Source organism: Oculina patagonica, chromosome 12, assembly GCF_052425735.1.
Source record: "Oculina patagonica isolate OP01 chromosome 12, crgOcupat, whole genome shotgun sequence".
NCBI lineage: Eukaryota > Metazoa > Cnidaria > Anthozoa > Scleractinia > Oculinidae > Oculina > Oculina patagonica.
The window spans coordinates 11,174,078-11,185,740 of NC_135769.1; the positions used below are offsets into that span (position 1 = coordinate 11,174,078).

Consider the following 11,663-nt stretch of genomic DNA (forward strand, 5'->3'; position numbering starts at 1 on the left):
GGCGGTTAAATTGTATGGACGCACACTCAGGCGAGACTCACGGGCGATTGCCATCGGCAAGCTGTCTTGATATCCTTGCCAATTCGGCTCCAACTCTGCTTGACTTCAAGATATTTGGGCTTAATTTTTCTGCTGCTGTTACAAATTTAATTTGGCATGGTTGTTTAATTTTCCAGCTTGTCCGTTTCGACGAGAAGTGTCCTTTGTTTGTAGTTCGTTAAGATTTTGGCAACGTCAAAACAAGTTAATGCCATACAGAGCCTTAATTAAATGCCATTTTGGTGATTGTTAACTTTCATGACCAACAAGTAGTTTCAAACATTTAACACCGAACCGAGTCAGCGTTTACAGAGTTAGCAGACCTAAACTTAACTTTTTTTTCCTTTTGTCCAATTTTGACTTTTAAATTTTTTTTAAAGTTAGACAAATTTTTGCCTTGAAATCGCTAACTCCTTTTTGTTATTTCAGATCCAACACAGAATGAAATCTACAGTTTTCGTACTCCTTTTTCTGTGTTTTGCAAGTCTAGGTAAGAAAGATTGCGAATCTTAACACTTTTCACCGTTAGGGGCTAATGCAAACAATATGACTTTAGACCCTGAGTCCAAAAGAAAGTTGAGGAGGCACGACCTTTAAGAACTGTGGCAGAAGTGTTGCTTAAGAAAACTGCCCTGGGGAAGGGGTTGGCTAACAAAATTATTTGCGGTTAGAAATTTTATTTTCGCGAATTCGCTTAATGTATTAGAACATTCTCTATCATTGGCACTGCTTCAATTTAACAAAATATTATCTGTTTGAGCATTTGATTTGCTTAATATTTTTGTGACTCGAAAATTTGAAAGGGCCTTCAATGCACCAAACATGGTGGCACAGCTTATATATCCAAACATATGTAAATGTCTCCCATCACAACGGAATATATTTTAAGGCCGTCCTGCTTTTTAAGTCGGGGGGGGGGGGGGGGGGGCAATTTTTCCATTCTGATGGCCAACGACAGAGAAGTGAGGAAGATGCAGTCAAGCATTCTAACCTCTTCTCTTCTGCTTTTTTTTTTCAATGCTATCTCGCTCTATTCATTCCTCCTCTCCTTTCCTTCATTCCTTCCTTCCTTCTGATTCTTAACGTTACATTTTGCTCCTCTTTTCAAAGGGCAAGCTCTCGTGTGTAACACGTGCTTCAGTAAAGTAAGTTCAGAAGACTGTGACGAGAATGCAGTTGAAGAGACCTGCCAGGAACCAAAACCGGTCTGCATGATGTACCAGACCACAGCCATAAGAAATGGGAAGTCAGATGAGCGTCACATAAGATATTGCACATCTGAGGGGCGACTTAAAATGCTGCAGAACCTATGTAACATGGAGCCGACTGTGATTCCGAATCTTGGCTTGGTCACGTGCCGTGCCTATACTGATTTTTGCACAACGAAAAACTGTTTAATACGTGCGTAAAACAGCGGATTTTCGTTTCTATATGCTTATTAACTGCCATTAACATCACATGCGTGACAGCACAAATCCATTGTAGAAAAATGTAAAACGCTTATCGCAAACTGTGTGAAGTTTGATCCAAAAAATAAAGTTGTTACTATCGAGTCCTGTTTGTGTCTGCTAAGTGGCCAATTGTGACATAGTAATATGAGAGAACGTAAGAAATGCTCCAAAAACAAACTGCCTTTAAATTGTTGGAATGTACTTTACACAGGAAATGAACTTAAATCAAATGAAAACTATTTTAATGCTAACGAAACAATTGGACACAAAAAGTCATTTTGAGCCCAGGGGTCCGTTTCTCGAAAGCCCCGAAAATTTTTCGAGCCCGTAAAGCCATTTTAAATTATCTGTATTTTACAAACAGAGAAGCGTATAGGCCTGAAACTTTGTATGAAGTAAACCTCTGTTCATATGAAAAATATCATGGAATTAGACAGCTCTGTAACTATAATGTCTGAGATTTTGCTATCGCTTTCCCGGTGCGAAAACTTTTCGGGACTTTCGAGAAACGGGCCCCAGGTGAATTTCGCCCGATCACATGGTTGCCCCTTTTGTTGCATAGCTACAGAGAACGATTGCTTTATATAATAATTTCTTCAGTCATATGACATCATGAAACTCAAACTGGTCGCCCACATTTAAAACTCGAAATGGCAAACGTTTGACTCCAGTTTTTCTCAACATCCATTACCATTCCACCGATTTCACATTTTTTCAGTTTGGGCAAATTTTCGAACATGTCAGTTTCAGCAGTGGTGGTTTTCTTTAAACAAATGAGAATAAAACATAAAAAGGATAGCCTGCTAAAATGCAGTTCTGCAGCGCAGGATAAAAGGAACTTCCTTCATACTCCAGAAACAAGTGAAATAGAGGATAATACATGGTTGCGCGGAGATATGAAATTTATCTTCGAGTGTTCAAATCGATAGCTCACGAGTGAGCGCAGCGAACGAGTGAGATATCGGATTTGAACACGAGAAGATAAATTTCATATCTCCAAGCAACCATGTATTATTCTGTTTATTATATAAACCTACTAATTACGATATTTTTGACGATTTTCCGAAGGTTTCCGACCATTTTCCGAAGATTTCCGAAAATTTTCAAAATGTTGTCCCAAGGTTGTACGAATGATTCCGAACATTTCCGAAGTTTTCCGAAGATTGCCGAAGATTGCCGAGGAAGATCCGAAGATGTTTCGACTTAATATCGATTTACTTTGGCTCATTGAGCATTGCAACATGGCAAACTCTGCGAGATGATTGGTCAAAAATGATATCACACATGTGCGGATATCATTTTTATCCACACATGTGTGATACCATTTTTCTCGATTTGCTACCACTCGCTAAAACACTGCAGTTTATATAATAAAATAAATTAAAACCCAGTTTTTTTACATGAGACAAGAAACACTTCAGTACTTTCCAGCTCTTATACCTTGAAGGGTCAGTGCTTCAAACATTAATCAGTTATTGCTACAATAAAGATATTGCCAAGATGTGAATATTGTTCATCTTGGTATAAGATAGGAATGAACGTTTAATCGTTTGTCTCACGATAGAATCGCTTGGAGATGTTGAAAGAGACATACAGCTTGCTCATACACAAACCTTCTCAGTTTCAGAGCATGCAAACGAAACGGGGCATATTTCTTTATGGAATCAAGTCAAGTTTATCAATCGTGACCCTCACCGATACACACGCAGGGTCAAACAGGCTATCCAAATAAGACTTTATCCTAATAACATCAGGGGCACCCATCGAGAATATAGTTCAAAATCACTTAAAGATAGCACCGTTGAACGTATTTTAGTATTTAAACGGTAGATATAGGCATATTTTTATCCCCTAAAATTTTTTTTATCTGTTCGGATTTTCTAGCTGAAAGTCTAGTGATCCGAAAGTTATAGGGATCAAAACTTACCTTTTCGAAAAAATTCCAGCCAGAGAAAGGCTCCCGAAAATTCTAGGTGACCTTTTTAGAGTAAAAATCCGTTAAAAATGAACAATTATACCACTTTTTAGATATTCGAAAATCCTAGGAAAGGCAGGCCAGCAAAAAAAATTTACAATGAATGTTCCGAAAATTCTAGATCTCAAATCGTCTTCCGAACAGATATTTTAACGAAATATTCCGTTGGGTGCCCCTGATAACATCAATTGAGACAGCGGAACTGAAATTGCTGAAGCATGGATACCTACGATCAGAAAACACAACAGCCGTTCAACTATAAAGTGGACCTCTGAGGGAACATCATCTGTTAGTCGGAATAATAATGAGGATGGAAATGCACCAATAGCAGCGAACCAACGTGGATAAATAGCGACGCGTAAACAATCGACCTCATCGCCTGATGAAGACTAGCAGTATTACAGTCGAAACGTCGCGATCAACATCTCAAAGCGATTCTATCGTGAGACAAACGAATAAACGTTCAATAATCAGTAGAAAAATTTTGGTTATTTTTGTGACGTCACTGATATCCATAGCAACAGTATCGCCCTTTAAAAAATACCCTTAATTTTAGCTTGGAGTGCCTATTTTTTTTAAAAAAAAACGAGTTCAATGCCTCCTCTCCCTTTTCATTATTGAAAAACAATCAGCCTTTTTGCAAATGTAAGAAACGATTCCTCGGAGCAAGAGAGATAAAAATTAACTGTAGTTTTTGGTTGTCGGACATATAGATCAGACATTTTTTGCGATTGGGTTGGTGTATACGACGAATATGTCCATATTAGGTTTGACTTTAAACTACTTTTCGTGTTTTTAGAACGAGGAATATAGTTAGTCGGAACAATAACGTTTTGTCGTTATTTGCGTTTAGGTTAGTGTATATATATGTTATTTGCCGGCCGGGAGGTCCGTATTGGGAAAAACTGTACCTGAGGTCTTGAGTACGGCCCGAGGCCGCAGGCCGAGGGCCGTGCTCAAGACCGAGGGTACAGTTTTCCCAATACGGACCGACCTAGGCCGGCAAATAACATTTTTATTTTTTTTTCTACGGTTTACTGATTATTTCTTCAAAAAAAATGTGCGCAAGCGGTGAAAGCCGTTCTCAAACTTGGCGCGCGAGTGGATTCCACATCTCGGCCATGAAAGAATTCTGTTTGCAGAATGTTTACCCAAGGAGATTAAGATTTCTGCTGATTTAACGTATCAAAATGAGAAATAAGCAATAAGCGGTTGTTTTTTACCTATGTGACAGAAAAAGGAATTATTGCAAAGAAAGGATAATCAGTAAAAACGGCACACATTCAGGAAAAAAAAAAATATAAATGGCTTTATTTATGGTCATACAAGCCAAAACGTTACCTACTCTGGTTAAAATCAATGAAGTGTGAAAACGCCACTCAAATGCTTTTAAATGCCTCTCAAATGCTAAAAATGTCACTCAAATGTCACTAAATGTCGCCCGAATCCATAAAAGGGAAAATCACCTGATCTGTTCATGACAGAAAGTTGTCAAAGCTTACAAATTTATTCATTTACAATCTGCCGAAAGTTTGCCGTGTTTTCGCAAAGCTAAGAAAATCTTTTCAAATACTAATGTATGTAAACTTTTTAAACACGTTTCAAAAGGAAAACTTTGTCCTCAATGATTTTTAATCCGAATCGGAATCATCGCTTATGATCGCGACGCGTTTCTTCTTTCTTGAGGGCCACGAGGTGCTGTCTTCTGAACTCACCGGCGCTGCAGAGGACATAAAATTGAAGGTACATCCTTCGAACTTGCCAATCGTGGCTCCTGAGAAAAAATCCTTCAGTCTTCGAGGAAGAGGCTTCTTGCTGGACTGACTGACACATCTTTTCTGTTTTCATCTCAGAGTTACCAGAGTAACTGGCGGAGGACCGGCTCAGCACCATTGACATTCGTCGCTGATGACCTTCAGATGCTGCCTTGTATGAATCTAAACTTTTCAGGTTTTTGTGTCCGCTGAGTTGGGCTACGTAGTTTTCCGGGAGGTCTGCATCCATTAAACGAGATATACATGTTTTTCTTACTGAGTGGTTACTGATTTTTCCGGATAGTCCTGCGGCTTTGGCTGCGTTTACGAGGAATTTACCGATCGCATTCTTACCGAGAGGACTGTTGCAGTACCATATCTGTGAATCTGGCTTCCTCTTGTGGTTAATGGCCAAAAAGAACGGAGAGTCCGGGTGTTTCATCTTTTCCGAGCGATGAGCGGCGAACATCTTGTAGAGCTTTACAGGGCAACGCTCGTTGTTTGTGGGCCGCGCGGTTGGATTAAATGCTCTTTGGTGCGTACCTTCGCCATGTCTTGTTTTTGAACCTCTCTCAGCTGCCCACACCAGAACTTCTTCATCACGTTCAGGATCTTTTTCAATGACAATGTCTCCCCATCTTAATTTCCGGGACTCGTCTCGAGCTCTGAAGCCAAAATGCAGGGATAAAACCCACCAAACGGTTCGCTGCAGTACCTCTGGGTCGTGGTCACCGAACTGTTTCGTACGAAACAACAAATCTTCTTCACTTTCGGTGATTGCCCTTGCCGCTTGTGGGCGATTTCCCTTGGCGTGTTTCTCAACCAGCTCTCTTCTCTTTGCAAGGAGGACTTCTCTTGACTTTGCAAACTCCATGTCTTGGAAGATATTAAAAGAGGAATGTTTGTCCTTTAGTTGCCGCTGAATACTTCTTTGGAAAGAGGTCAGGCAAGAGGGTTCGTAAACACCGCCATCTTTTTTTCACGTTCATGAAAAATTTGCACAGCAGTACGTTCAGTTCGTTGGCTGAGATATTTTCCAGATTTCTACGCTCACCGATTGACAACCAATATCTGTTCCAGACATTTATGTCATATCCTGTTTTCTTGGTCGTATTTTCCGGTCTCTGTTTTTCAATGTACTCTTGGATTGTGAGCATTTCATCTTCTTCGTTGTCGTTCCTCGCGTTTCCGTAATTTGTGTTGGCTGAAGGTATGTTTTCCTCATCTGGATAATAGAATTCACTTTCGCTATGATAGCTATCGCTGTCAGAAGCCATAACAGTTTTAGTTTTTCTCGTTAGTGTTTACATTTTTCTTTTTTTAGTGTAACAAAAACTTCTCGAAAAGTTGCAAAGCTGGAAAACTCGGAGCGGTCCGTAACCGGGGTCCGGTTGAGAAAAACCGGACCGCTGCGGCGCGCGCAATTAGCCAATCAGATCCAAGGATTCAAGATTCCGGACCGCTGAGATGCTTGAGAAAAAAATAAAGTTCGATATGTCCATGCAGTGTTAGGCGGTACACGTCCTTTGATGTGTCTAAAACGATGAATACAGATAATTCGAGAAAGGTTGTTGGAAAAAAGCACAAAAGTGCAAGTGACAAGACTGAAAGGTAATATGGGTAGAAGTAGACCGTCAGTGCACGTGCTGATTACTAATAATATGGCGACACGACAAACGTGAAACTGCACGTTTTCTTTTTCTTTAGACAGGTGGAAACAAGGTACTTTTAGCCTCGCTGAATTTTAGAAGAATTTTTTAAACCCAAAGACATGCGACAGTAAAAGTGAACTGTAGAAAAAGGCCTCCCGAGAGGAAAAACAAAATCTTCACGTGCAAAAATACAAAATACTACATTTCCTCTAGGCCAATATGCAAACTTCAAGTGAATATCTAGAACACCTTGCGTTCTTGTCGCATGCACTTTTGTGCTTTTTTCCGACAACCTTTCTCGAATTAGCTGTATACATGTACATGTATTTACGTCATTCAGTTTTCAGGTGACACGCATTTGTTGCCCTCGGATCAACACTTTGGTCTTGTCGGATCGTCCATTCACGCGAATGGAACCGAATTGGCCAATTTGTGTTGTCTTGTGTTTGTGTTGTGTTTACCAGCAGTTTTCAACATTGATTTGACGTCCCATTTAACTTGATTTCAAGTAAGACCAAGCAGATTCGCCTACACTAGCATAATTTAAAAGATATACTTTGGGAAGCTGCCTTCTTTGTTAATTATAGACTAGTTGCAAAGTATCCTTCTATCGTATCGTATCTTCTATAGTAATCAGCACATACGCTCTGCGTTACAGCAAAATCCAAAGAGAAAAAAAACATCATTTCAGAATTGAGGAGATCATACAAGAGGGACAGTACCTTTTTGAAGTAAATAGAACCTTGCCATATAAAAAAACTCTGTTTTTTCCTCTGCTGTATGGCCTAGTTGCATCCCTGTTTCATAACAACTCGTTTCTGGTGAAGAAGGTACAGTTGCAGTACAACAGTCAGCCCGATAGTGTAGCAGCGGCTCTCATAAGCTTGTAATTCGATATTTTACTGGTCCTCGAACGAAGCAGTTGCTATTATTTTCGGGGCTAGTGGCATTGTTCCTGTTGTTTGTTCTATTGTTTCTCGAAGGGTAGTGAGCCATTCATGTGAGACCTTTGGCGAATGCTGCTACATGTAGTCAGCTACCTTGCTCCCTAAGGTTAACGCTCTAGCTTTCGCCCCAGCAAAAAAAAAAAATGGGATCACACGAGGTAGAGAGAAATATTTGACCTCGGTGAGATTCTAGCCCACGACCTCCCGACTTGAACACTGTTGCTCTACTCACTGTACCGACCGAGCTACGAGGCCAGGTGGGAGCAGGTCAACCATAGTTTGTTAATTAAGTTAAGTTTATTTAATTAAGTTTTGCCAAGTACTCGCTGTGAATCTTAATGTTAGCGAAGAAATTACGTCTTTCGAATAAGAACGTCTCTCAGGCGGTTATAATTAAAAGTCACCTGAACAAATAAGATAGCTTTGAAAACGTGTCAGCCTATAACCGTTTTACAATAACCTATTTCGCAATCTGTTTTAATCAACTTCAATTTTTGTCCAGCCGTACCTTCTTTGTAATTTGCTGTAATGTTCCTCCTTTTTATATATATTTCACCTTGATTTCACCTCAGTTTTTTGTGGCCATTTTCTAATGTGTTTTAAAATTTTAATCTTAAAACCATGACACAGTTTCTTTAACATAGTAAATGGTTTCAACCCAGGAGTATCAGTAGATCGTATAGTGTAAAAAAAATAGTGTCATCGTCCGGGTGAGAGTACATCTAAAAAAAGAAATTTGGTTGATAACTGACGTTTTGACAACCTGAGAGGAAGTCAAGTCAAGTATCTTCCTTGACTCTGAAGACGTCGGCTTTCGCTCAGACTGTCGAAACGTCAGTCAACAACAACAGTTCTTTTCAGATCTAATCTCACCCAGACGATCACACTTTACGAAGTAAAGCTTCTTTGTGGTTGCTGTTGTTCTTTGTATTTACAATGTAGAATATATGTTATTACTTTTCGACGACCTGAGCGGAAGTCATCTTCAGAGTCAAGGAGGATACTTGACTTGACTCTGAAGATGACGTCATTCACCAACAACAGTTCTTTTCAGATCTACTATCATCCGGACGATCACACTATACGAACAACAGTTTTTTAAGGTTGCTGTTGTATGCTGTGCGAGAAGAGCATAAAAAGTGCGACAAATTCTTGCCTTGAAAGCACCAACTCTTTTTTGTCATTTCAGATCCAACACAGAATGAAATCTACAGTTTTCGTGGTCCTTCTTTTGTGTTTTGCAAGTCTAGGTAAGAAAAATTGTGAATCTTAACATTTTTCACCGTTAGGGGCAAATGCAAACAAGCCTGGCTTCTGGCCTTTAGCCCAATAAACAATAAAATTTAAGGAGGCCAACCCATAGCAACTTATACAGAATGTTGCCAAGAAAAGCGTGCCCTGGGGACGAGGTTGGCGAAGAAAAGTATTCAACTGAGGTTAGAAATTTTCGCAATGTCACGATACCTAACATGTGAAGAGTTATGAGTATAATTTAAACATCTAGTATGGAAATGGACATTATTTATGTGTAACTAGTGTCAGTCCTAAACAGCGGTTGAAATTGAAAAATCCCTAAAAGAAAAAGTGATATTTTTATTTTATTGAAGAATCGGGAACAATTTATTCTTCTTTGTTATCGAAAGTATAGGATTACCATTTTCATCAAAAATGCAAATTTATTAGATAAATTTTATTACAAAATTATTGCATCGCCACTATGACGTCGCTCCTTTCGCATAATGAAGTGTTATTTGAATTTCAAGAAATCCACGAGTCTCTTCATTCATTAGAACGTTCATTAAACACGGACACTGCTTCAGTTTCACAAAATCTAAGCTGTTTTAACTTAAAGGATTATTTTCTGTTTTGTTACTAAATATGTTTATGACTCGAAAGTATAAAGGAAACCGCTCAATGAAACAAAATTGTGGTACAGATTTGACCTGAAACTTAATTTTATCCTTGGTTCAAATTATATCTTCCTTGTTATCTTTTGATTTTGGTTATGGTAATGTATGACCAGGCATGAGTTTAAAACCAACGAAAGTAAAATTTGAGCCAAGAACAAAATTGAATCACAACATGTAGCTAAAGGCCTTTTTCACAACATAACAGCTGTTTAGGTCGTCCGGCCTTCAGTCGGGTGCAACCTTTCCTCCGTAGCCGTCGAGCATTCTAAAATCCCCCTCTTCTGCTTTCATTCCCTCATCTCTCCGACCCTTTTCATCATAACGTTAACCTTTCGTCCATCTTTCCTCAGGGCACGCTCTCATTTGCAGAAGTTGCTTCAGTACAGTAAGTTCAGAAGACTGTGACGAGAATGCGACTGAAATGACCTGCCAGGAACCCACACCGGTCTGCATGATGTACCAGACCACAGCCGTAAAAGATGGAGAGAAAACGTATCGTTACATCAGATATTGTACATCTCAGTGGCTATTTAAAACGCAGCAGGAAGTATGTAAGATGAAGCCGCAGGAGATTCCAGGTCTGGGCTTGGTCATGTGTCGTGCTCATAAAGATTTTTGCACAAAACCAAGCTGTTAAGTGCGTGCGTAAAACAGCAGTTTTTTGTTTGTATAAGCTTGTTAATTGTCATTAACATTACAGGCTTGGCAACACAAATGAATTGTAGAGAACTAGAAAACGCTTATCAGAAACTATGTGTAGTTTAATCGAAGAAAAAAAATTAAAGTCATAATATATACTAGAACTTACTAGCACTTTTTGATTGTGTCTACTAATAGTTATTTGTGATATAAAAATATACAGCTATTTCGAGAAACGTTGTCGGAAAAAAGCACAAAACTGCACAAGCCAATCCCTAAAGGTAGTATGGGTAGACGTATTGAGCTACTGCACGTGTTGAATACTAATGAGATATAAAAACAAAATAAGCGCAATTTTCAGGTTTTCTTTCTTTTCAGACATGTAGAAACAAGGTACGTTTAGACCCTCTGAAGTTCAGAAGAATTTTCCTCACTCAAAGACATGCGACAGTAAAAGTAAAGCTACAGATATAGGCCTCCTGAGAAGAAAAACAAATTCTCCACGTGCAAAAATACAAACTTGTAAATTTCCTCTAGGCCAATATGCAAAATTCCAGTGAATACCCAGACCACCTTTCGGTCTTGTCGCGTGCACTTTGATGTTTTTTTTTTTCGACAACCTTTCTCGAAATAGCTGTATATTAATTTGGGAGAACTTAAGAAATGCTCCAAAAACAAATTGCGTTGAAATTCTTGAAATTACTCAACACGGGAAAAACAAAGAAAAACTATTTTAGTGCTAACGAAAAAATTGGACACAAGAAAGTTATTTCATGTCTAGACGAATTTAGCGAGGTCACATGATTGCCCCTTTTTTGTTGCAAAACTAAAGATCATTTTTTTTATGATAATTTTGTCAGTCAGAGCTCATGAGAGTCAAAATGGTCAATTTAAAACTTGAAATGGCTAATGTTTTAGTCCAGTTTTTCCCAAATTTCACTGCCTTTTTTACTGATTTCACTAATGTTTTAATCTGAATTTAGTTCCAGTAGCAGTGGTTTCTTCTAAACAAATGCGCATAAAATATAAAAAAGTATAGCCTGCTTAACCGCCAGTTCTCCAGCGCAGACTAAAAAGAAACTTCCTTCGTGAACCATAAGCAATGACAAATACACCAGTAAAAGTCCTGTTTATTTTCATGAGGCAAAACAACATGAAAGGTGAAATCCCTTCAAAAAAGTAGGACGACTTTAACGAAAAAGTCACTCGAGGGCATAGCTTTGACCATCATGGCCCAATACGGATTGTACTTTGATCACATTAGGCAATGTCTTTAATCCCGGAGTTACACCCTTT

General features: G+C 38.9%; 2 protein-coding genes across 2 annotated transcripts; both read left to right on the forward strand.

The window, feature by feature from the left end:
• The first annotated feature begins 328 nt into the window (after positions 1-328).
• LOC144632122 (uncharacterized) lies at positions 329-1,591 on the forward strand. Its single transcript, XM_078490721.1, has 3 exons — positions 329-352; positions 469-529; positions 1,150-1,591. Exons 2-3 carry the CDS (start codon positions 481-483, stop codon positions 1,446-1,448), a joined length of 348 nt encoding a protein of 115 aa, XP_078346847.1. The 5' UTR covers positions 329-352; positions 469-480; the 3' UTR covers positions 1,449-1,591.
• Positions 1,592-8,873: 7,282 nt separating this feature from the next.
• LOC144633017 (uncharacterized) lies at positions 8,874-10,525 on the forward strand. Its single transcript, XM_078491793.1, has 3 exons — positions 8,874-8,921; positions 9,008-9,068; positions 10,079-10,525. Exons 2-3 carry the CDS (start codon positions 9,020-9,022, stop codon positions 10,363-10,365), a joined length of 336 nt encoding a protein of 111 aa, XP_078347919.1. The 5' UTR covers positions 8,874-8,921; positions 9,008-9,019; the 3' UTR covers positions 10,366-10,525.
• The last annotated feature ends 1,138 nt before the right edge of the window (positions 10,526-11,663 follow it).

Excerpts from the sequence above, each read along its gene's own strand:
- LOC144632122 (XM_078490721.1), top strand. The coding sequence starts at position 481 with ATGAAATCTACAGTTTTCGTACTCCTTTTTCTGTGTTTTGCAAGTCTA. Across the intron at positions 530-1,149 it reads TCTGTGTTTTGCAAGTCTAG|GGCAAGCTCTCGTGTGTAAC; the intron begins GTAAGAAAGATT and ends CTCTTTTCAAAG.
- LOC144633017 (XM_078491793.1), top strand. The coding sequence starts at position 9,020 with ATGAAATCTACAGTTTTCGTGGTCCTTCTTTTGTGTTTTGCAAGTCTA. Across the intron at positions 9,069-10,078 it reads TTTGTGTTTTGCAAGTCTAG|GGCACGCTCTCATTTGCAGA; the intron begins GTAAGAAAAATT and ends ATCTTTCCTCAG.